General features: G+C 39.6%; 1 protein-coding gene across 7 annotated transcripts; it reads right to left on the reverse strand.

The window, feature by feature from the left end:
- Nucleotides 1-1,726: 1,726 nt before the first annotated feature.
- Nucleotides 1,727-24,739, reverse strand: spef2 (sperm flagellar 2). 7 transcript variants are annotated; one of them, XM_047390749.1, is made up of 40 exons: nucleotides 24,539-24,577; nucleotides 24,147-24,249; nucleotides 23,901-24,036; nucleotides 19,577-19,820; nucleotides 19,219-19,389; nucleotides 18,953-19,075; nucleotides 18,768-18,835; nucleotides 18,438-18,657; nucleotides 18,046-18,234; nucleotides 17,695-17,882; nucleotides 15,022-15,193; nucleotides 14,677-14,899; nucleotides 14,474-14,547; nucleotides 14,271-14,334; nucleotides 12,367-12,407; nucleotides 12,037-12,143; nucleotides 11,614-11,861; nucleotides 11,449-11,521; nucleotides 11,215-11,369; nucleotides 10,906-11,010; nucleotides 10,675-10,808; nucleotides 9,110-9,237; nucleotides 8,618-8,756; nucleotides 8,364-8,501; nucleotides 8,099-8,244; nucleotides 7,350-7,415; nucleotides 7,173-7,236; nucleotides 7,039-7,098; nucleotides 6,783-6,918; nucleotides 6,595-6,696; nucleotides 6,263-6,401; nucleotides 5,344-5,416; nucleotides 5,088-5,244; nucleotides 4,885-4,991; nucleotides 4,556-4,738; nucleotides 4,330-4,422; nucleotides 3,363-3,533; nucleotides 2,996-3,211; nucleotides 2,021-2,143; nucleotides 1,727-1,826 (listed from the first exon to the last, which is right to left on the reverse strand). In XM_047390749.1, exons 4-40 carry the CDS (start codon nucleotides 19,724-19,726, stop codon nucleotides 1,794-1,796), a joined length of 4,779 nt encoding a protein of 1,592 aa, XP_047246705.1. In that variant the 5' UTR covers nucleotides 19,727-19,820; nucleotides 23,901-24,036; nucleotides 24,147-24,249; nucleotides 24,539-24,577; the 3' UTR covers nucleotides 1,727-1,793. The 7 variants fall into 7 exon arrangements, with proteins under 7 accessions (XP_047246705.1, XP_047246704.1, XP_047246702.1 ...); XM_047390748.1 differs by having other exon boundaries at nucleotides 23,882-24,036; XM_047390746.1 differs by lacking the exon at nucleotides 23,901-24,036 and having other exon boundaries at nucleotides 10,696-10,808; nucleotides 24,539-24,739.
- Between the last annotated feature and the right edge of the window lie 1,534 nt (nucleotides 24,740-26,273).

Below are 26,273 nucleotides of genomic sequence, written 5' to 3' on the forward strand. Positions count from 1 at the left end.
TGCCGTGTATCAGGATGACAATGCACCAATACACACAGCAAGACTGGTGAAAGATTGGTTTGATGAACATGAAAGTGAAGTTGAACATCTCCCATGGCCTGCACAGTCACCAGATCTAAATATTATTGAGCCATTTTGGGGTGTTTTGGAGGAGCGAGACAGGAAACGTTTTCCTCCACCAGTATCACGTAGTGATCTGGCCACTATCCTGCAAGAAGAATGGCTTAAAATCCCTCTGACCACTGTGCAGGACTTGTATATGTCATTCCCAAGACGAATTGACGCTGTATTGGCCGCAAAAGGAGGCCCTACACCATACTAATAAATTATTGTGGTCTAAAACCAGGTGTTTCAGTTTCATTTTCCAACCTCTGTACATTTTCACAGCACTGTATGCAACAGCACACTGTGTGTCACAGCTTTTGCAGGCATATAAATGCTGTGAACCCATTAAAAGAGAACAGGAAAGAAAAACAAAGAGCGTGACGGATCCCGTACTGTTAAAGTTATAGTGAATGGTAAGAAATAAACAGAGACCAGCTGGTGTTTTGTGTCTGAAAGCATAAAGCTAAATAGATGTAATAAAATAGGGTGAAACATTAAACTCCATGTAAGGCATGCATTTCCTTTTAGACAATGGTGGCTATGGCAAAAGGGAAAATTACAAAAAACATTCTCAGCTGTTCACCAATGAAAGAACAGGATATTTCTGCTAAAGCACTGTACTTGCTTCCAATGTAGTCAATAAAACAAAACATTTAACTAGTAAGTAATAAGTTTTAATAAGACATATTTTGAGTTTCTGTTCTCAAATTAATATTATGAATTTTAAAACGCAACAGAAACCGCTTTACTCTTCTACTTACGTAGAAGTAAGGGCAAATGGAGGAGTCAATTTTATTGTGTTGTTGGACATTTCAAATTCCTGGAAAATTCTTATTTCTTTATGTAAAAAGAAAACATTCAGTGCCACAACTTGCACACAAAAAAAAATACAATTTTGTATTACTAAACTTTCTGATCTTTGTTCATTTTTATTGGTTTAACTAAAGAAATTGGAACAAGTGGTGGAACAACTTATTGGTGAACAAAATGGAAAAGATCAATTTAAAGGAGTTCTTTGCCATGTTCTCTGTTGATTTAACACAGGCTCATCACTTGGATTTTACTTTTTATGCTGGAATGACTGATCAATCAGATTAAAGAAATTTAATTACAAAAAGATATACTGCTCTAAAATGGCTCAAAATTGGACTCAAAATCAATGAAAAAGTTGCCAAAGTTTAAATAAACATGACAAAAATATTCTTTTCTACCTTCTTAAAAAGTCCAGGCCAGAGAAGGAAACAAGATTGAAAACTTCTTGAACAAGATTGAAGCATTTTCGTTTAATGCTGTACAGTATATGCAGTATATCTGTCATACTTTTCTAAAGCAGTAAAACACGGTGCAGAATGGACTCTGTTAGCGGCTGCATGTAGTCTGGTCGGTTGTGACTGGCAGATCAGCTTGACATGCAGGTTATCCTGGACAATGTTCTCATTGTGAGCCCTAATAAGGCTGTTTGTTTTAGGCAGGCAAGTCACTAAGAAAAACTGCAGGAGTGCGTGATGAAGAAAAAAGGCAAGTTAGGGAGGTCATTTCTCCCATTACTGATGTGTAACTGTTTCAAACATGATGTAACCCCAAATTTCAGTTCAGTTTAAATCACTTTACTCAGGCCAGGTATGTTTGCAATTTCTGTTTATTTAATAACAATGTAAAGACTAAACAAAAACTGTTAAGCTTCCTTTTCACCCTGATGGACCAGTAGCATTCAGGATGTTCTGAAGGACAAAGAGAAACAGACCGTTAACGTATTAATATTGATCATTTTGGTTAAAATAAGACAACAAATTTGCAAGGCAGGTGCGACAGGATTAATGCATGTGCTGCTGAACCATGTAACTAAATGTTGGGTAAGATGGTTCAGGAGAAGAACAGGAGAAATAAAAATACAGAAATATTCGCAGAAGCTTACAACAAGCTGGAAGTGTGTTGAAGTCTCCATCAGCATTTGGGTGTAAGGATGCTTGGAAAGAACAGAGAACGGGACTGATTCATCCGACTTATATCCCAGCTCACTGTACACGTTCTCAAGATTCTAGAGGGATGGCAAAGATGAAACATATTAGTAGGAGAGACAACTTCAACGATAAAGATAATAAACAATTCCTAGTGAGCATTTTTAGATTGAAAACTTGCCAGATTGACCTCTAAAAGCCACCAAATAAATCAGTAACTATTGCCTCAATAGAATCTTAATAGGAACCTATACACACTGTGTCTCCTCCTGTCCAAAGACTCAAGTCTACAGGATGAACATTTTACAGGACATGGAAAGAAACTTGGGGTATCCCTGAAATTGAACACTTTATCTCTGCTATTGGGACATGGAAGTCAGGACATTATTGCTGAAGCTAACCTGAACAGACACTATGACATCATCACACGTATTCCAGGGCAAAACATTTTTATGTTCTGGACAAACCTGCTTAAACAGCCAGGCACAAAATCCTGATGGAGCATTTGGACTTCACATCTCTGCTTCATTAACGCTTCAGTCTCCTCAGCACGCTCCCCCTCTTTATCCTCTAAATTGTGGCGAGGGTTTGTTTTATATGCATTCAACCACAATATTTATAGTCTGTGATAAAATCCCAACTGTTGCTCTCTGGTGTGTCTGCAGTATTTACAGAACTGTGATTTCTGCATGTTTTACATGCTGGTTTGTTCTGAAACCGCTCTGTAGAGTTTGGGTTAAATTTAGTCTTCAATCAAACTGGAGATGCTAAATGAGGTCTACCATTGCTCTCTGGGTAATTCCCAATACATTTGATTTAAATGAATGTAAAATGAATTGTGATAAAAAATGCTGCTGTGATTAAATACATTTTTTCTAGACTTAAATATTAGTAACTTGGTAAATGCACTTCTTAATTCCAAAAGGAAATACCTGTTTGTGTTCTTCCTGACTCAAGCAGCCTGGAGGAAGGGGGGTGCTGCCTTCCATCTTGCTGACTTTGTGGCAGACAACATTAAGGAGAGCAGAAATCGAAACTTCCTGATCCTTAAAAACATCGCTAGATGAAAACGGGGCTTCCTCTTCTGTGTAGTCTTCAGGAAACCTGAAGGATGTGAGCTCTGTGGCTTCTTCTATGCTAGGCAGAGACTATACACCATACATGTCAGTTTATGAAAATAGCTTGTTTTTAAAATTATTATGGCACATAGCAAATAATGTTTGAGAACAACAACGCACTATACAGAAACCAAGCACAACTGGGTTGGATTTTATTCACTTTTCTTTTTTATATGCTCACCTTTACGAGGAGGCTCTGTGAAGACTCCTGGAGATGTTGTCCCAACTCCACACTAAGTGCTCTGATAAAACCCTGTCTGGGGTCAGGATCGGCTGCAAAGTACTGGAGCATGGACACATAATCCAGCTGAGGAGGAGAGGAGGAAGGGTCTGCAAACAGCTGGAAGAAGAACTACAAGAGAAAAGAAAATATCAGTTATAATTGTTTCAGTCTTTAGGTCTTTTAGTCTGAAATTTAAACGTAAGACAAAAGTTCCACCAGGTTTGTGTAATAGGCAATAATAAATTAGTAAAACAAGTGTCGTTACTTTAAAAAAAGTAGGAGATAATTTCATACATTTAGGGAATGTACATTTCCACTTCCTGCAAATGTATTCACAACCTTTTCAATTCTCAGTCAGACTGGATGGAGAACACCAGTGAAAATCAATAAGTGTTGCCAGGACAGGGGAAAGTATCCCCACGTCATGATGCTGCTGCCGCCGCCATGTTTCACTATGAGGATGGTGATTTCAAGACATTTTCATGTTTCTGCCACACACTGTGTTTGACATGTAGGCTAAAAGTTTCCATTCTGGTCTCATCAGACCAGAGCACCTTCTCCCACGTTTTCTGTGTCCTTGACATGGATTGTAACAAACATCTCATGGCTTTCATTGAACAATGGCATCCTTCTTACCAATCTTTCATGAAGCTGCATTTATAGTGAGGTTAGGTTACACACAGGTGGAATAGATCTACTGACTGAGGGACTCCTGAGAGAAATTAGATTTTTCACACGCCACTTTTTTGACTGATTGATTGATTCTCATTTTTAAATTTAAATCATGCATCTTTTCTTTCCACTTCAAAATTCTATGTTGGTCTGTCACATAAAATCCCGATGAAAAAACAGTCAAGTTTTGTCTGTATGTAGTTTAAAGGTAACAAAATGTGAAGAAGTTCAAGGGTTTGAATATTTCTGTTACCTTCCGCAGGTTGGCTAGACGGTTGTAGGGCAGAGGCTCTGAGGGGTCCTCAGGAACATTCTGGACACTTTCACTAGAAAACCACAACTCTATCTGTCGTCAATGGAAAAGAAAAGGTGAGCAAACATATAAAACTCATTTGTGCAACAACTTTTAACTATATATCACGTTTTAAATCACACAAGGTTCTTGAAAAATAAAATCTAAATCCAGGATAGATCCTAACCTGTAGATACTGTCCTGCGTTTATATATCCTGTGTCATCAGCATCTGCCTCCTTAAACTGTTGCAACAAATCCAAAAGCTGTGTTAGAGAGGGAAGTGGCCACGGGAGCGCAGCACTGAGCAGAAAGCGGCGCCAGTCTACCAGCTCAAATTCATCAGTTAGCAAAGACACCACCTCTAACAGCTGAGGACAGAAGATAAGACATCCAATTTATTTCTTATTCAAAAGGAAATCTGCTCTATAGTCCCCGCTACACTTTGAAATGAAAAATCTAAATGAAACATAAAATAATCAAATATTATTTCAAATATCTTTAACCGGCTAAATACCCGCGTTTCATTCAGATCCATCCAGACCTCAGGCCCAATGTTTCTGCCCAGGCTGTTAGAAACCATATGTTCGAGAAAAACAAAGAAACCAGTACTGGACATGAGGCCTACAAGACAGAAAGAAGCAAAAAGGATTTATGAGTGGACTGATAAGAAGAATGAATTCAGTAACAGCTCAGTTTGTCTCTGGTGCACACATGCACCTGATGGAGCAATGTTAGACAGCTGACACTGGAGTGATTCCAACTGAGTGACTGTCAGTATGGACCGATTTGGTATCTCCACAGGAGGGGGACGGGGGGCAGGAGAAGCATCCGGAACCAGTTGACAGTCTCCATTCAAATAGAAGTCACAGTTATCCTGTAGTAAAGAAATGAAAACTCAAATATGACACAAACTCAAATGTTGCAGTGCAGCACCCGAGAATTTTAAACAGATTCCCTGAAAGGCTTTACTAACCAACACCAGCTCGTACTGCAGCTTAGCGCCAGCCTCTATGTGGTGGTGAGCCACTTCTGATAGCTGATCAATACTGAACAAAGAAAAGTCAAAACATGTAGAATCTCTTCTGTGCACAATGCATGTATAAAAAGTCTTATATCGCATTCATAACCCCTAAACGTTTTATTTTATTACAACCAGAAACCTCATTGCACTTTGATGAGATTTTATGGGATAGTCCAGGACAAAGTAGCGAATAATTGTATGGTGGAGGGAAAATGGGAAAGGTGTGGTGTACCTTTATGTTCAGTCCCCCTCTCTCAGTATTCTTGAACCGATTGTTGTTGCAGTTACAGCTGCAGGTCTTTTTAGCTATTTCACCAGCTCTGCACAGGTAGGGAGGGAAATGTTGGCCCATTCTTCACTGCACAATAGTTACGGCTGAGTCTGATTGGATGGAGAGCATCTGTGATATTTTTAATTGTATTTTGATCTGGTCTTTGACTGGACCTTTCCTGGACCAGGTTTTCTTACAGGATCACCCGGAATTTAGCTCCATCTTTGTATGGACAGAACATGTACGGTTTAGATAGTTATCATGAAACTAGTTATAAGACTGCAGTCCCTCCAGAGTTACCATGGGCATCTTGGCTGCTTCTCTGATTAATGCTCTCCTGTACAGTCTGCCTTTTAGGTCTGCAGCTGTGCAATTTTACTTTTATTTTCAGATAATGGATTGATCTGCTGCTTTTATTTTGGTATATCCAAATCCCCCCGAAATAAATTGGAGTTTGTGGTTGTAATCTAACAAAATAAGGATAATTTCAAGCAGTATAAATGCATTTGCAAGGCACTTGATCTAAAAGGCTGCAGTACATTTACACATATGGTCTAACTACACCACAGCATATAGGAACAGATATTTATATAATCATACCACTTCATTTTTGATAGATAACATGCTTGAAACTCCTTCCCCATGTTGGTAAAGGTCTCTTGCGCTCTGCTTTGCAGGGAGTTGACCATCATCAAACCGTGACCTTTCACGAGCTCAAGGCGAACCTTTGCTGAATTTTCTACATGAAAACAGGAAATTACCCAGCCAAACACCGACTAATAAAAACACACGATACAATGTTATCTTGGTGCATAAGAGCGACGGCACACATGAACAGATACGAAAACGTAAAGCTCACCACTTGACTATTTGTTAGTAGGACATGTAGAGTAGATGTGTTTTAGGATCAGTGTGTGTATTTATGTACATACCCTCATGAGTCAGAGCAGCTGTATATTCTACATGTATTTTCGGTTTAATTTTCTGATCATGAGTGTTCTCTGTAGGTTTCTGAGTCTTCTCTGAGGCGTTATCTGGTTGAGGGGGGAGAACAATATGGAAAGTTAAAGACCATCATACAGAAGGAAAAATACAATTAGACGGCTATTAAATATCATGCCTGCATGCTTTGTGGGTGGTTGATTTTCCTTCATAGCCTTTTTTGCACTTTCTGAGACCTTCTCTGTTGCTTTCTGTTTTTCTTGTAAACTCTCATTCTGCTGCTTTGTCTCCATCTGCTGGACCTCTGCTGACATCTACACAATTGAAAGGCCAGCAAAAGTCACCAATGAAAAAAAGATAGACACTGCATTGTATACAGAACATTTCTAAGACTCTTCAAGATAACTCTTACACCATCACAAAAAGATCATTACCATGTCTCTGATGGCTTGAAAAGCCTGTTCATAGTCAGCTAGAAGTTTATCCTGCGATGACTTGAAGAAACAACAAAAACAATCACTAACTACTGTGAACATGGGTCAGAATAAAGTGTAACAGTAAAACTGACCTTGGTAGGTTCTGACGGAGACTGGTCCACCGTCTTAGAGGTTGACTTTGTTGAGTCGGGATGCCTAAAAATGTAGAAAACAACTCAAGCGTACATCATGTTGTACTTCAGAGTATTTATCACAATATGTTTAGATTACTTCAGAGGACTCTTGGTGTCTTTGTGGGCCTTGCTTACTGTTTTCGTTCTTTGTCCTTTCTATCACTCATCTGGTCCTGCAACCCTCTGCTCAATGGATCCTTACTAACGAAACACATTTTTAATCAGTTTTCATAAACCTTTAATAAGAAATGAGGCTTGTCTTCATTTCTATAACTAGGTTAATATTAATGCAGTACAAAAGTATTGATATGATTTAAACCTTTTTAAGCTTTGTCTTGCTGCAGCTACGTTATTCAATGCATTTTCCCCAGCAGATATACCATGGACATCTTGAATGTTTCTCTGGTCAGTACTGTTGTTACTCAGCCTGTCATTATAGGCAAACAGCCATATTTAATTTTTTTTTACCATACTATGCATATGGATGGTGGACTTAACAGTGCTCTGTCAGATGTTCAAAGCTTGGGAGATTATTTCATAACCTAAGCCCTCTTTAAACTTCAACTACTATGCATGACCCCTCTGCTGGGTCCATTGGTCTTCCTGATGCTATTTGTTCACTAATAGTTGCACTGGATTTTATTTAGGGGTGTAAGTGTAAAGGGGGCTGAATACCAATGCATACCACACTTCTCCGATTTTTATTAAGCCATTTATCATTTTGCCTTCACTTGACAATTCTAAAAATACAATACCTTGTGCTGGTCTATCACATAAAATCCAAATAAAATACGGTGAAGTTTCTGGTAATAATTTGAGAAAATGTGGAAAGGTTCCAGAGGTATGAATACTTTTGCAAGGCGTTGCATTATCAAGGTTCTTACGCGTCTTCCTGATCTTCAGCTCCAGTTGTTTTCTGCAGAGAGATTTTAAAAGTTTTGGAGACTGACTCAAGCGGTCCTTGTCTGTGCATGCTCCAGTAGTAGACCCTCAGGGTACTGAGTGTTTCACGGAAACGGCTCAGCTCTACCTGTACGTGACAACCAAGCCAACGCTTAGTTTTTAACGCTTTGTAATGTCACACTGTAAACTATCAATGGGCAACAAAAATCACTCAGCCAAACATCGACACAGATTTTGGCTAGTTACCTGTATTATCATAGAGTGGTGGTTGATGAGCATAGCTGCCTGCTCCTCCAGCCATCCATCACACATGAGAGCTGTCCTCTCTTGCTCATCTTCCTCTCTACGCTTGTCGGTAATGCCCCACAGGCGTTCCTGCAATTCCTGAAAACACGTCAGAGCCACTCAGTCTTTTTATTTATTTTTTAAAGACAGAAACATAATACATTTTTTTTACTTTCATAGTATACATGGTACAGTGTACAACAAAGTACTCTTACATCCAGCCTCAGATGAAGCTCTGCTTTGGTCTCCTCATCTTCTCTCATATCGTCTGGTATGCTGTTGAAGGTCTTCTGCCACTGAGAAACTAACTCCTGCTTCAAGTCAGGGCGACCCAGATAATGGCCGAATCTTTCCCTGAACAGGTATCACAGTTTTACAATAAAATTATAGGAATTTATATTAACGGCAAATATTAATATACACTTCAACAATCCTTCTGTACCCCAGCATTAGAAAACAGATAATCTGTAACCCTATTCTGACATTAAACAAGCAGGAGATCAACTTTTATGTTCAATCTCAAAAGCAAATAACAAAATCTAGAAACAAGAGAGGTAAAAACGTGCCATAAGCTGCTCCTGGTGGGAAGTGTAGCCAAAGGTTTAACCGAACAATCTCTTTTTGTTAGCTTTCAACATTGAAAAAAACAGAGATGGGCACCTGGTGTTAGTGGTAAAACCTAGTAACCAAAAGGCTAAACTTAATACCTGATGTTGAAAAGGTGGCGATCAACAAGAGTGCGCTGAAAACGCATCTGTTGCATTACTTGCTTTATGTTGTTTACGTAAGACTGACAGATATTGTCCCAGTGTGAACACAGGTACTCTGGTACCTGCTGGAGAAAGATAAGAAGAGGAACAATGAACTGAAAAGTCAAGGGCAGGGAAAGACAAACTGGTACTAATAGCAAAATGGGGCAAAGATCAAAGTTAACTCTGACATAAAATACAGGTAGGAGACTCCAGCATTATTGTCTTTAAAAAATACTCACATCTGTCTTTTACATTTTGTCACATTAAAACTATGAACGTCAGTGTATTTTATTAGGGTTTTATGTGAATGGCATGTAACAAAAAAAGTTTTCAGTATTATTTTTGACAAATAAATACCATAAAATTGTGGTGTCTTGGTGCCTTCATTCTAATACCCCCCTGAATTAAATCCAGTGGAACCAAATACCTTCAGAAGTTACCTTATTCAAAACAAGCGTCCACCTGCATGTAAATTAATCTCAGAATAAATCAACTTGCCCTTTAGAAGCCTCAGAGGTTTGTTGGAGAACAAACAGAACCATGAAGACCAAGGAACACAGCAGACAGGTCATAGATAAAGTTGTGGACCAGTCCAAAGCAGGATTAGGTTATAAATAATGTCCAAAGCTTTAAAAATCTCACAAAGCTCTGTTTAATTAATTCATTGAAAATGAAAAGACTATGCCACCCCTGCAAACCTACCAACCTACGTGCCATGATGAAAGAAAGTTATAAGAAGTGTTACAGATGCAGGCAGATACAGGAAGCTGGACCTGTGTGGTGGCAAAATAACAATGTAGATCACCCTTTTGACAAAACACGATGGTGGCAGCATGATGCTGTGGGGATCTTTTCCTCAGCAGGCACAGCAATCTGGTCAAAGCTGATGTGAAGGCGGATAGAGCTAAATACAGGTCTGAAAGAAAACGTGTTATAGGCTGCAAGAGACCTGAGACTGGGGCAGAGGTCCACCTTCCAGCAGGACAATGTCCCTAAGCATACAGCCAGGGGTATAATGGAATTGTTTAGATCAAAGCATATTTATGTGTTAAAATGGCCCAGTCAAAGTCCAAACCTAAATGCAAATAGGTATCGGTAGCAAGACTTGAAAACTGATGCTCACAGACACTCTGAATCAAATCTGGCCAAGCTTGAACGTTTCCGTAAAAAGATAAGACAAAAAACTCAGTCTATAGATGAAGCGTAAAGTTGGTGAAGACATAGAATGAAAGACATGCAGCTAAAATCACAGCTTTCCCTCAACTTCAAAATTCAGCACAAGTTTGTGTGAGTCATCCCAACACAATACACAGACGTTTGTGGCTGTAACATGACAAAATGTAAAAGAAACTCTATAATTAGCTTTGCAAGGCACAGTAGATGTTACAAGTTAATTTAATAGTTGCCATTTATGCAAGAGACACAACTAAATCTTGTAGAGAAAACACAGTTTAAGAGGTGTTCTAAACCCTCATAAAACAAAGAAAACGTGAAAATATAGAAGAGGCACTCTGTCCTACTTGAGGCAGGGGTTTATTTACGTAGAGCTGACTGACTGAGCTTGAGCTTGAGAAAGCAGACTCAGGTAGGACCATGTTGCCTCCATTGGACCCCTCAACAGATATAGAGGAAGGTGACACATTTGCAGAATGTCCTATTCATCACACAAAACATTCACAAAGCAACTTTAAAACAGCTGATCAAATCGTGTCTTAATATTTGTGTTAAGATCAATAAAACTAAAATCTCACTTAGGTCTTTCCCCTTCTCATCGCTGTTGCAGGATTCTACAGAACTCATGTCCTGAGCATTTGAGCTGTCTAACGACACATCTTCAACAAGAGGATTGGCAGGAGCTAATGACAGAACGTATAGCAAAATTCAGAGTAAATACTGTTTCTTCTCAGTGAAACATGTTAGCAAATACAGACATACATATATATTTTTGTGCTTACACAGCCTAGCGAGGTTTTGTCGAATTAAATCCTTTTAATTGTTCTATTGTTATCAGGAAGTTTAACTGTTACACATGAATACTAAAAAGGCAAAAGAAAAGCCACCTTCATGCTTTTGTTGAATAACTTGCTGCAGGACAGACTCCACTGCGTTATAAAGCCTCTCCTCTTCCATATCAGCGTTGAGACGAACCAAAATGTTTTGCTTTTCACCAAACCACGTTTCTAGCTCTGGCCAAGAATCGTGAAAAGCTGCAATCCTTTAAGAAGAAATCAAGTAAAAACCTTGAGATTGCGGTCATGTAGGATCTGGATTCCTGCCTGATTACATTGTATTACCTGGGTGTAATCTGTCCAGAATACATGGTGTTGTCTGCATGTTGAGAGGCTGTAGCAGCAGCAGCAGCAGTATCTTTAGATGGTTTGGGAAGAAAATGACTACATGAGTACCAAAAAACAACTTTATTCTCCTCTTAATACAAAGCGTGAATCACAGCATCATACCCCCATGGCTGTATGCCCGTCTAACCACGCACTCATCGGGTATATCCAGCAGGAGAGCCAAGTCCAGCACAGGTGGAGGAGGTAGTGGACGAATGGGAAGATCTGGATCAGCAGCATGTTCTAACGTGTTGCTTACAAAGTCATTTCCTTCATCCACAGACCCACCCAAAGCTTTCTCCAGCATATGGGCCTGAGTGATGTTATATGGAAAGCCATCCAGGATCCAACCTGCCTGAGCTGGAACATGACTTGTGAGAAGAAATCAGCTGTTTCAGTGTTTTCAGTGTTTATGAGGCTGATGTTTATCTGTATCAGTAGGATTCTGCCATCTAGTTCAGTTCTATGTGAAACAATAAAAGGGCCAGATAACATATGGTACAATGAGGAAAGTTTAGTCAAATGGTATTTGCTATACACCATTACCTGATTGCTTCTACTAAAATGTCCACTATCATCTCATTTGGAACGACATTTCCTTTCCTCAACTCTTTTTCTGCTGCTGCTCCTAGCATTGCCCGTGTGGACAGCCGCTTAAACAAAAAACACAAAGTGAACATTACTATGTTTCAATACAAACAGATGTCAGGCTAGCAACAAATTTGTTTACAATTTATTTCTCAGAATCTTGGCAAAGTCTCTGTCATGTTATTAGTAAAAGAAAAATCCTCAGAATGCCAACGAGTTCAATACAAAGTGTCTCATGTATAAAGGAGCAGAATTACAAGTTTATTATCAGCACCCCTCAGTACTCACCTTGATAACACATTTGCTTTTTTCTTCTTGCTTGTTAAGATCTGAGAAAGAAATATCAACATAGAGTAAAATATGAAGGTAAATAGGCAGCTTCACTACCAAGAACACAATTTTTACTACAGTCCCAGGCAAAAGCATGTATACCCCCTGAATTATTTAACACGTCTCGAAAGAGAAAGTATGTTAGACAGGGGTCAGACCCACAGTGGTAGATGGTTGGAGACGGTGGAACTAAGGCTAAGCTGGAGGTGGCAGAGTTGAAGATACTGAGATTTTCATCAGGAGGGACCAGGATGGACAGGATTAGAAAAGAGCAGATCAGAGGATCAGCTGAGGTTGGGTGGTTTGGAGATAGAGTTGGAGAGGCAAGGTTGAGGGGGGTTGGACATGTTCTGACAAGAGATAGTGGATACATTGGAAAGAGGGTGTGGGAGATGGAGCTGCCGCGCGGGAGGAAAAAAGGAAGACCCCGGAGAAAAGTAATGGACATAGTGAAGGAGGACATGGAGATGGTTAGTGTAACATTTGGACAGAGTGAGATGGAGGCTGGAGATGCACTATGGTGACCCCTGAGGAGCAGCCGAAAGAAGAAGAACTTTAATAAATGTCACAGTGCAATCACAAAACGTCAATGTATTTTATTGGGATTTTATGAGAAAGCCAAACACAATGTAGTGTAATATTATGGAAGGCTCCTTATAGCATGATTCTGCCTCCACCATGTTTTACAGTAGGGATGGTGTGTTTTCAACCCCACAGAGTGTTTGATATGTCCAAAATGTTTTGTTTTAGCCTCACCTGACCAACAGACCTCCTTCCACATGTTTCCTATATCGCCTCTGGCAAATAATGATCAACAGTTGTTTTTCTCTAAGTACTCTAACAAACTTCTGAGGCCTTCACAGACTGCATTCACACAACATTAAATTGCACACAGGTGATTTCTGAAGAGATTTCTGATGGCAATTATGCCTGTTCACACGGTAGGATTTTAAAATGATCAGTTGACTCCGGCTTCCTCCCACAGTCCAAAGACATGCCTGTTAGGTTAAATGGTCACTCTAAATTGCCCTTAGGTGTATGAATGAGTGTGTGTGTGGTTGTCTGTGTGTTGCTCTGCGATGGACTGGCGACCTGTCCATGGTGTACCCCGCCTCTCGCCCATAGACTGCTGGAGATAGGCACCAGCTCCCCCGTGACTCAGTATGGAATAAGCGATAGAAAATGACTGACTGACATTCAGATGTTAGACGGGAAATCTCGCAAACCTTCTCGAGATGAAACATAAGAGTAATTCCCTTCTGAGTTTCCTTCACCTTGCTTTCTGACTGGCTACACATCACATTCAACAGGCTGTGTGCTTGTTTGACCTCTGGGAACACCCAACACGGTAGGATATCGGGCCAAGACAATCCAACATGTTGAATATCCCTGATTTGAGGCCGGAGCGGTCCCGACGTCCTTCCGAGCAGACTAGATAACTCTTAACACACCAAACACAGCAGGAATATCTCATAATAATATCTGTAGAGACGTTACAATGATCGGGGCATGTCGGAAGAGGAAGACTGGGTCGAAAATCGGTTTAAAAATCCTGTCGTGTGAACCAAGCATTAGTTGCACTGGATTTAATTTAGAGGAAATAGAATAAATGGGGGGTTGAAAACAGCGCAGACTACACTTTACAGATTTTTATTTGTAAAAATAAAACAGAAAACCTATTTTCCTTCCACTTTACAACTATACACTACATGTTGATCTCTCACATAAATGCCAATAAAATACATTTAAGTTTGTGGTTGTAACGTGACAAAATTGTGAAAACGTTCCAAGGGTAGGAAACCTTTGGCAAGGCACTGCACATAATAAAATAAAACTGAACCATGACAGCTTCAGTAAACCACCTGACTGCACAGATGTGGAGGATGCATGCAGCTGTACATTGTCCTCCTCCTGCTGATCTATAACCTATATTTTTGGTAAACAAACAAACAAACAAAAAAACTGTGTTTTAAGCTTTGAACTTGGATCAAGAAAGACATCTAGCGGTAAATCAGTTTCAGGTTAAAAAGACGTATGAGAGTAAAGTTCCAAAACTATAGTTTACCTGCTCTGCATCTTTAAAAGCCCTCAGGGCCTCGCCAACCAGTGTGTCAGTCAATAACACACAGACGCCGAGTGCTGAAGAACAAAAACAAGCATATGAAACATCAACTATATGTGTTTCAGTGATTTAAGTAAAGTAGAAATCAAAAAGGGCCATACACTTTTATTGCACAAACTTCTTTATTTATAACTCTGATTTTATACCTTCACCAATCTTGGACAGGCAGCTGGTCTTGCCTGAGCCAAACATACCCAGGACGCAGGCCTTGATACGAAATCGAGGAACTGAAGGTGCAGACGATTCCACAATGGATGGATGAGCCATTTTTCTAAGGCGTTGGACAACATATGCAAGAATGTCATTGGTGCTCGGTGGTAATTTTGTGTCCTCTGCATCCTCTGGCCACGCCCACTCACCAACCATATTCTGAAAAATAAAGCAGATTTGAAAAAAAGCTTTACATTGATAAAAAAACAAGCCGTGCACCACCTTCTGCAGAACACACACCGCCTGCGTTTAAAGCTAGTTCAGTAAAGTTTCAGACTCACAGTGTATTCATCATAGTCCAGGTTGTTGAGTATCTCCTGTTTCTGAAACTCTGAGGGGGTTAATGGAGTGAAGAATGCAGGCTCTGGCTGAAAGTTTCTTATTGGCTCATAAAGGGGAACACCTTTCAGGAACAATTCCTTCCATTCTTTATTCTTCTTCTCTGGAGCGAGACTGGAAACGACAGCATAACAAACTTCAAGAGGCACATTTATACTTTAAATTGTGAGTGAAATTAGATCATAGACTTGAAACAAAATTCATTAACTACAGAGCAACATCAAAACATGATTTCTATATTGTACAGTGCCTGGCGAAAGTACTCGGCCCCCTCTAACTGGTCAACATCTTGCCACATTTCAGGCTTCAAACATAAAGATATAAAATTCTAATTTTTTGTGAAGAATCAACAAGAAGAAGTTGGACACAATCGTGAAGTGGAATGAAATTTATTGGATGTGTCAAACTTACTTAACAAATAAAAAACTGAAAAGTGGGGCGTGCAATATTATTTGGCCCTCTTGTGTTAATACTTTGTAGCGCCACCCTTTGCTGCAATTACAGCTGCACGTCGCTTGGGGTTTGTCTCTATCAGTTTTGCACATTGAGAGACTGAAATTCTTGCCCATTCTTCCTTGCAAAACAGCTGGAGCTCAGTGAGGTTGGATGGAGAGCGTTCATGAACAGCAGTCTTCAGCTCTTTCCACAGATTCTTGATTGGATTCAGGTCTGGACTTTGACTAGGCCATTCCAACACTTGGATACGTTTATTTGTGAACCATTCCATTGTAGATTTGGCTTTATGTTTTGGATCATTGTCTTGTTGAAAGATAAATCTCCGTCCCAGTCTCAGTCCTCTTGCAGACTCCAACAGGTTTTCTTCCAGAATGGTCCTGTATTTGGCCCCATCCATCTTCCCATCAATTTTGACCATCTTACCTGTCCCTGCTGATGAAAAGCAGGCCCAAACCATGATGCTGCCACCACCATATTTGACGGGGATGGTGTGTTCAGGGTGATGAGCTGTGTTGCTATTACACCAAACATATCGTTTTGCATTGTGGCCAAACAGTTCGATTTTGGTTTCATCTGACCAGAGCAACTTCTTCCACATGTTTGGTGTCTCCCAGGTGGCTTGTGGCAAACTTTAAACGAGACTTTTTATGGATATCTTTGAGAAATGGCTTTCTTCTTGCCACTCTTCCATAAAGGCCAGATTTGTGCAGTGTAAGACTGATTGTTGTCCTATGGACAGACTCTCCCACCTCAGCTGTAGATCTCTGCAGTTCATCCAGAGTGATCATGGGCCTCTTGGCTGCATCTCTGATCAGTCTTCTCCTTGTTCGAGATGAAAGTTTAGAGGGACGGCCGAGTCTTGGTAGATTTGCAGTGGTCTGATACTCCTTCCATTTCAATATGATTGCTTGCACAGTGCTCCTTGGGATGTTTAAAGCTTGGGAAATCTTTTTGTATCCAAATCCAGCTTTAAACTTCTCCATAACAGTATCTCCTGCCTGGTGTGTTCCTTGATCTTCATGATGCTCTCTGTGCTTTGAACAGAACCCTGAGACTATCACAGAGCAGGTGCATTTATACGGAGACTTGATTACACACAGGTGGATTCTATTTATCATCATCAGTCATTTGGGACAACATTGGATCATTCAGAGATCCTCACTGAACTTCTGGAGTGAGTTTGCTGCACTGAAAGTAAAGGGGTTGAATAATATTGCACGCCCCACTTTTCAGTTTTTTATTTGTTAAAAAGGTTTGACACATCCAATAAATTTCATTCCACTTCACGATTGTGTCCCACTTGTTGATTCTTCACAAAAAATTTGAATTTTATATCTTTATGTTTGAAGCCTGAAATGTGGCAAGAGGTTGACCAGTTAGAGAGGGCCGAGTACTTTTGCAAGGCACTGTACCATCTGAATGGATTCCTTTATTATACAGGTTAAAAAGTCTAAAAACTTAATAATTAAGAGAAAAATGTATAATTAATAGAATTCTATTTGTTCATGTTTTAAAGAGGTGAACATCTAAGCTAGATAACAGCAGATAAATGTTGCATGCTGTAGACAAAGTGAATTTTGAGCTGGTCTGTGTGGTGCTGTGTAAGCATGGACTGCTATCAGATTCTCATAGTAAACTACACTCAAGTAAAACCACAGTGGTTTTACAGTATTATAGAATTTATATGGAAATTTAAAAGACAAATCATAAAATGGCAGTGCTGCATTACTCTATGCTTGATATAGCTGGAGAAAACTCTGTTCCTTCAGACACTTTCTCTGGCGACTCATTAAAAGGACGGTAGTAACTGGCCTATGCCTGGTGCAGTTTATGCTCATTTTCCAAACATCCTGTGTTTTATGAAACGAACAAACACCACCAAGGTCATCAACCTGCCTCACACTGAATTAGGAATTTGGGTGAGCATGACTAACAAGGATACATGTAAGATTTGAAATTGAGTGCAAAGTTAAGATCATAAATATTTATTCAACTTCAGGTCAGGTAAATTTGAAAATAGAATAGAATAGAACAGAACAAAATTGTCTTTATTGTCATTGTATTGTACTGGGGGTTACAAAGAAATTTGTAAAAAAATGTGTAGTCCACTGGCAATACTAGGTATCTTGTTCACTTCTAAAAGCGAGCCTGTTACGTACTTCCCTGTGAGCAGGCGATATTCTCCGACTTTGGTTGCCAAGTCCACTATCTGTCCCAAAACATCCAACCAGTTGTCAAAGTGCTCTCTGTGTCTGCTCTGAGCATGCTCTGCAGCTATCCTGTTGCATAATTCAAGCTCCTTTTTCATCTCTTCATCTCGGGCCAATTTAGCACGCTGAGCCAGAACCTGCGTCATGCAAAGGGAGAAGCAAGGATTTAGCAGAGAAAGCATGGCAAACTCTTCCTGCTGTTGCTGGGACTAATTTAGATGATAATGAGTTCTTACTTTAGTATTGTAATCTATAAATCCCAATGAAACCACCCATAGAATGACTAAATGCTGTTCTCACCGCCTCCCTGTCCAGGGCTTGCTGAAAGTCCCTTTCTGTCTGCTCCTGGTACTGCTGCTCTCTGAACAGGCGGTTCTCCAGAATCACCTCTTTCTGCCGACTTATCTGCATCAGCTGTTCAGCCAAACGCTGCTCTTGCTGTGTCTGACGCATCAGACGACGGACCATTTGGTCCTCGAGCTGCGCCTCCTGAAGAAGAGGGAGGAAATTACTTAACTGATCCAGGTTTAAAATCATAGACAGTATATGACAAGGTAAGTGAGGATATCAAAGTTTTGTTGAAACAAATTCACTATAAGACCAGATAGGAAGTTTGAAATTCTTACGACAAAGAAACAGACTTCATAGTAAGTATGTGTTCCTGTTAGGAACACAACTTGACAAAGATTTACCTGCTGAGCTTCAAGAGCTTTGACCTGCTCCATCAGAAATCTGTCTACTCTTCTTTGTCTCTCCTCCTGTGCCACAGCGTTCTCCTTCAGTCGCTGTCGGATGCCCTGTATATACTTACTATTGGACTGTAATATCAGCTTGTTTTGACTTCCAGGGACTCCACTACCTTTTTTGATGCCACCAAGAGAAGAATCTGCAGGGACGGGTTGATCCCTGGAGCTGAAAGCAATAAACATAAAAGTGTATAACTCTACAAACATAACTATTTAAATAAAATAACATCAAATAAATACAATATTGTTTTTGTGAAAAGTTCCATTTTCTCTTACCTTGACAAGGAAACCAAACAAGAAGAAGCAAGTTTATGCTCTTTCTCCTCAAATTTAGCTATTTCAGTCTGGACCATATGAACAAGCAAAGCAGTTGAATGCAGAACAATTATATCAGAAATCTATTCACATTCCTTTTGCAGAATAAAAACAACAATCATGGAAATGCTTGTATTTGATCAAACCTGCAGTTGTTTTTCTTTCAGTTCTTCCTGCCTCTTCTTTCTCCTGAGATTTAAACTGCAGGGAGGTTGCTTCAGCAGCTCCGTATGGTTACCAGTTGAGTCATCGTGCTTCTGACGACAGACCTGGATACATATTTCCCCACATGATTATGGCATTATCAAGCATCTAGGGTCTGTGTGCATTTTCTCCACAAATACTGGCATATTTGGGCTAAACTGAATAGAAGTGTGCTAATATTGTACTTTGTGTTCCATAGTTTTTGTACCTCCTCACACTTCTGCATTCTTTTCTCATCTCGGACTTTAAGTGTCTTCTTTTGCTGCATGGGTTGGGCCACCTCAGACAAATCCTTTAGTTGGTGGCCTTTATCTGCATAGTGCTGAGTCATTTTCCGAAAGTTCTGGTTTGCATTGGGTTTTACCAACTGAGGAAGGTGCTGTATAAAAGGAAGGATACTTTTAAAAGGTTTATTTCACAATTTTCATTGTCAGTCTTATTATTTTAAGTTGAAATGAAATATTAAAAGGCATACAAACAACAGACCTTTAAGCATATTAGCCACAGACACTAGCCTCTAACCACTGAAATTGCAAATAGTACACACATCTCTTTATTTTTCTTACATAGGAGTAGATTTCATGCTCCTTTTTGTGCAGCTTAGCCTTCACTGTGGGCTGCATCGCTGTGCGACTGGTTCCTGTATTGTTCTTCTCTTCAAGTGCAACATAGAGCTGGTGAAGAAGGCTTGTGGCAACACCATGCACCTCCCGCATCAGGTCTCCAGCTGTCTTCTTATCGAAGAAGATTCCTAGTAGATTAAGACTCGGCTCAAGCCGTGAAAGGTTGTTCTCTTTGGCGATGGACGAACTAAAACAAAAGATAAGTTAATCTTTACTAATTGCAGGACACTTGCTGGAAAACCTAAAATATATAGAATGGTCAGACTTGGGCTGAATAATTCTACAGGGCTTTCTTTTTTTTTTTAAACTAAGTTTTTGAGTTGTGCAGCCATCTTAGAAGAGATCCTACAAACACAAACTGTATTTTTGAAGAATCTTCAAGCAGGGAAAAATAATTTAGTCCAAGTCTGACATGACATTTTTTTCCAAGCTGGGCTCCAAGGTGTAAGTCATTAAAAAAAACAATAATGTCCAACTTTTTTTTACTTTTCACAAAGCTGTAACCTGTCTAAGGCATATTTTGTAATGAATTAAATATTTCAGATCACAGACTGTGTTCTAAAGACTTTCGAAATGGGTGGAACAATCTGCTGCTAGTTTGACCATTCTGGGTGTTTGCCATGCCAAGCCAACTTTATATATAAGCACTTTAAAAACAGCACATCTGACCAAAGTACTAAACAAATATGTACAGCATACATGATAAACACATAAAATAAGTTACAAGCAACTAGAGTAAAATACTATTTAAAACACGTAAATATCGTATAAGCAACTTGAGTAAAACATACTCAGGATGTTATAAGAAACTTGAATAAAATAAATAAAGTGAGCTCAGCCATGCTACGTCAAAAGCTAATGAGAAAAGGTGGGTTTTCAGAGCTAATTTAAAGATAGACAGTGGAGAGGCCTGTCTGATGTAATGGCAGCAAGTTCCAAAGCCTTGGAGCTGCCACAGGAAAAGCTCTGTCCCCTCTGAGTTTCCGCCGCATCCTTGGCACGTCCAGGAGATGCTGGTCCGCTGACCTGAGTGAGCGGGAGGGGAAATGTACTTGAAGAAGCTCAGAGAGGTAGGGCATGGCCAGACCATTTAAAGATTTAAAAACAGATAAAAGAATCTTAAAACAAGCCCTAAATTGAACAGGCAACCAATGCAATGAGGCTAAAACAGGAGTTATGTGTTCTCTCTTTCGTGTACCAGTTAAAAGGCGGGCAGCTGCATTCTGCACCAGCTGGTCTTTTTCACATTTCCTTTCAGCTTCATACACTCCAGCTGGCAGGACAGTTGCTGGTAGCCATCAGCTCCACATACAGGTCCTTCTCAAAATATTAGCATATTGTGATAAAGTTCATTATTTTCCATGATGTAATGATGAAAATTTAACATTCATATATTTTAGATTCATTGCACACTAACTGAAATATTTCAGGTCTTTTATTGTCTTAATACGGATGATTTTGGCATACAGCTCATGAAAACCCAAAATTCCTATCTCACAAAATTAGCATATTTCATCCGACCAATAAAAGAAAAGTGTTTTTAATACAAAAAACGTCAACCTTCAAATAATCATGTACAGTTATGCACTCAATACTTGGTCGGGAATCCTTTGGCAGAAATGACTGCTTCAATGCGGCGTGGCATGGAGGCAATCAGCCTGTGGCACTGCTGAGGTCTTATGGAGGCCCAGGATGCTTCGATAGCGGCCTTTAGCTCATCCAGAGTGTTGGGTCTTGAGTCTCTCAACGTTCTCTTCACAATATCCCACAGATTCTCTATGGGGTTCAGGTCAGGAGAGTTGGCAGGCCAATTGAGCACAGTGATACCATGGTCAGTAAACCATTTACCAGTGGTTTTGGCACTGTGAGCAGGTGCCAGGTTGTGCTGAAAAATGAAATCTTCATCTCCATAAAGCTTTTCAGCAGATGGAAGCATGAAGTGCTCCAAAATCTCCTGATAGCTAGCTGCATTGACCCTGCCCTTGATAAAACACAGTGGACCAACACCAGCAGCTGACACGGCACCCCAGACCATCACTGACTGTGGGTACTTGACACTGGACTTCTGGCATTTTGGCATTTCCTTCTCCCCAGTCTTCCTCCAGACTCTGGCACCTTGATTTCCAAATGACATGCAGAATTTGCTTTCATCTGAAAAACGTACTTTGGACCACTGAGCAACAGTCCAGTACTGCTTCTCTGTAGCCTAGGTCTGGGGAATGCGGCACCTGTAGCCCATTTCCTGCACACGCCTGTGCACGGTGGCTCTGGATGTTTCTACTCCAGACTCAGTCCACTGCTTCCGCAGGTCCCCCAAGGTCTGGAATCGGCCCTTCTCCACAATCTTCCTCAGGGTTCGGTCACCTCTTCTCGTTGTGCAGCGTTTTCTGCCACACTTTTTCCTTCCCACAGACGTCCCACTGAGGTGCCTTGATACAGCACTCTGGGAACAGCCTATTCGTTCAGAAATGTCTTTCTGTGTCTTACCCTCTTGCTTGAGGGTGTCAATAGTGGCCTTCTGGACAGCAGTCAGGTCGGCAGTCTTACCCATGATTGGGGTTTTCAGTGATGAACCAGGCTGGGAGTTTTAAAAGCCTCAGGAATCTTTTGCAGGTGTTTAGAGTTAACTCGTTGATTCAGATGATTAGGTTCATAGCTCGTTTAGAGACCCTTTTAATGATATGCTAATTTTGTGAGATAGGAATTTTGGGTTTTCATGAGCTGTATGCCAAAATCATCCGTATTAAGAAAATAAAAGACCTGAAATATTTCAGTTAGTGTGCAATGGATCTAACATATATGAATGTTAAATTTTCCTCATGACATTATGGAAAATAATGAACTTCATCACAATATGCTAATATTTTGAGAAGGACCTGTAGTATCCTCACTGCTGTGTGTTGTTACATAGGCTATCCCCAGAAAAACGAATAAAAAGTCAAATAATAAAAGCAGCGACATATTTGATAGTTTTAGTAGGTGTTAACATCTTCTATCTGTCTTGTCGGTCACAGCAGACTTCAGATAATCCTGGACAAGAGAATGCAGATAAAGTGACAGCATCTCAACAGACTGTTCCAGCAAAAAGGACTGGCTGCAAAGGATTACCTCTCACTGTGGTTAAGAAGAGGGTTTGGTTTTATTATGATGGCGACAGTAGATGAGAAGCTGAGCTTAACAAAGAAAACTAAAATAAACCGTCTAACTGATAATCTTGATGAAGCTGAAGTTCAAAACATGAGAAGGGCTGAATGCTTCATTCTTAGCTATTAATTATAAAGTGTGTGCATTATGCACTGGAATCCCTAAACCTTCTGTTTCTGCTACTCTGTGGCGGAAACATTTTGTAAGTGAACATTTCCCTAGGAATATTTTCCAGCAATACGGTACTCGCAGGACAATATGTCTTAAAAATACATTTATTGAACATGTAGAACAGGCTCAATGGCTATGTTGAATATGTAATTAAAAAAGCAGATCACTTTAGTTTAATAATTGAGTTTATTTAGCGTCTTGTTTAGGGTGTTTGTTTTTATTGTTGAAAATTTATTGAAAGAGCAAATCCAAATAAAGTTATCCAAAAAAACAAAAGTTAATCTACCAGTGCAAAATACAGCAATATCTCCATTCCACCCTAGAATAAATTATTTGTATGTATGTGTAAAGGAAGGATTTTCCTTTAAGATGTAAGAGGTCCTCAAAAAGCATTTCTCTGGGATATATTAGTTAATAATAAGTAAATTTAAAGTGAAAATAGTTGATTAAATGTAGTAAGATTGAGTCAACTTAACCTATGTGGATTACACAGCAAACAGGTGGAGGAAGGTACTCTGGTCAAATGAGTACTCAAACTGTACAAAGTGATCTATGAACAAAATGCGTGGTGAGGCAGAAAACGAACAGTGCACATCACCCTGAACACACCATACCCACGATGAAATATCTGGTGGCAGCATCATGCTGTAGGATGCTTCCATTCTATAGGGACAACAAGCTGGTCAGAGGTGATGGAAAAATGGATGGAGCTAAAGACAGGGCAATCTTGGGAGAACACCTGTTAGAAGCTGCAAGACATGAGACTAAGGCGGAGGTTCAGCTTCCAACTCGTCAATGACATGAAACGTACAGCCTGAGCTACAATGGCATATAATAGATTAAATCGTGTCTATGTGTATTGGCCCAGTCAAAGTCCAGAACTAACTCCAATTGAGAATCCTTGACAGGACTGAAATAAATATGTTCACAAACCCTTTCCAACTGATCTGACTTAGCTTGAGCAATTTGTGGAAAGGATGGAGAGAAATTCCAGCCTCTAGATGTGCCAAGCTGGTAGAGACAAACTTTATTGTACCGAGTCAGGGAGTCTGAACACAGCGAACAGGGAAGTGCTATTTCGTGTTGGTCTATCACAGAAAATTACAATAAAATAGATTAGTTTGTGGCTCTAATGTGATCAAATGTGAAAACATTCAAAGGACAAAGGCACTGTATAATCACATGTATCACAACTTACTCGTTTTTCAAAAACATATTAAAATCCTCCTGCATCTGATATTTATGAAGAATCTCTCCAAATAGGTAGCCATTAGAAAAATCCCTGGCAAAGTTCCTGGGGTCTGAGAATGTAGACCAGAAATCAGACATAAACGTTTTTAATGATGATAAATTTTGAGCACAGACATACCTATATAGATCAACTTAGCGTCAAACCTAATGACATTCAAACCAAAAATCAAGAGCAAACTCTTGATTTTTGAGCAAACTCTGTACAGTTGTTAATGTCACATTTTTTTTTAAACATAAAAAAGTATGACATGCTTTAACCCCACAACTTGTTTGAGGTAATCAAGTTAGCGTTAGCCTAATTAAGCTAGCTCGATGAGGAAGACTTGCAGTTCCACCTACCTACAGTTTCAGAGAGTCTGAGTTTGTGGTTCAGCCACCTGCACAAAATAGCCGACATGGTCTTTAACGAATAAATCTCACTTCAAAATGAATTAAGTGACAAGTATCTATTTGTTTTAGATGAATCGTCGGTGCAAAAAGGAGCAACGCCGAAGTAAACTTAGATTGTCCCTTGTTGCCATGGTGATGTACACAAGGCAACTCATCTACCTATAGATAATATTGTCGTTTTTTTGTTTTTTTTTGTAATACAGTTCAGGTTTGACCAGTTGCCATAAAGATATTCTTACGTTTGTGAAAATCTAGGTTGGTTTTAACAAAAAATAAATAAATAAAAATTCTCCCTGTTTTCACAGAATTAAGGAAACTGTATTTTATACATTCTCTGAGATAGAATAAGATATCCCTGTTCAGGCTTGGCCAGTCTAAAGACTTTACATTTTGAACTAGAAGCTATTAAATGCAGTGCAGCCAAAACACAGATGCCACAAATATATTTGTTAGTGTGTGTTTCTACACGGTGCATAGTCCTATTAGACAGTGGTAGGATGCTCACTCAGAAGCAATGTCTACACTGCTCACGTCATTAATAAAATAATCTGCAAAATACATTTTACCGAAAGTCCAGGGAAAACATATTTTTTACAGATTACATTTAAGTCATGTTATCATGCAAATGTGTTAGTTAGTGTTCAAAGCCAAAGACAACAAAAGTAAGAATTTTTAAGGCTTACAAAGCCACGGAAATTTACTTTACAGCCTTATCTGCACCATCTTACATAAAATGAGTGTGTCATGTTAGAAGGTCGAGTTATACAGTTTTTATTCTGTTTACTTGATTTTTGTTTTTTGAAAAACTTCTTACGTTTCATCATGCGAAACAAAATAAGAAAAATTGAACTCGAATACATATGAAACAATATAACATGTTACAAGAAAACAAAAATGTTGAGCAATTACTTGTATATAAACTGTGAAAAGAAATCAAAAGTCGCCATTTACATTAAATGAAATCTGGAACACCATCTTCAATGACTTTAAAGAACATCATTAGCCATTTTTAAACACTCATAACTATGTGCACTCTTCGCATCAGTTTTACAAGCCAAGAAAAAAAAAGGCAAGGCTTCTTAGTTATAAAAGAAAGCTGAGCTGATTGCCCATTAATGTTTGGCCACCTGTAATAAACATCCATTAATGGTATTTTTATGCCACAGTCATCTTTACTAAAGCTTGTTCGCTGGAGGTACTACTAATATACAACGATTTTAAAAGACGATTAATTGAGCAACGAATTTGAGTGTCAGCTAAACTTTCCATACAGATACTTTTGCAAGGCTTTCTTTTTTTACTTTTGCATTGGTGCATCTTGTATTGCTGCCTGTCTGTCAGGAAGTCTATGATCCACCTGCAGACGGAGTCAAGCACGCTCAACTAGGAGAGCTTGTCCTGCAGCGGAGCCCAGGATCATGGTATTGAAAGCAGAGCTGAAGTCCACAAACAGGATCCTGGCGTAGGTTCCTGGGCTGACCAGGTGCTGCAGGGTGTAGTGAAGGACCATGTTTATTGCATAATCCATAGACCTGTTGGCTCCATAGGCAAACTGCAGGGGATCCAGAAATGGGTCTGAGATGGATTTCAGATGGGTCAACACAAGGCGCTCAAAGGACTTCAGTGCCACAGAGGTCATGGTGATGGGTGTGAAGTCATTTAGTCCTGTGGTCTCTGGGTTTTT

The sequence above is a fragment of the Girardinichthys multiradiatus genome, chromosome 18 (assembly GCF_021462225.1).
Source record: "Girardinichthys multiradiatus isolate DD_20200921_A chromosome 18, DD_fGirMul_XY1, whole genome shotgun sequence".
NCBI lineage: Eukaryota > Metazoa > Chordata > Actinopteri > Cyprinodontiformes > Goodeidae > Girardinichthys > Girardinichthys multiradiatus.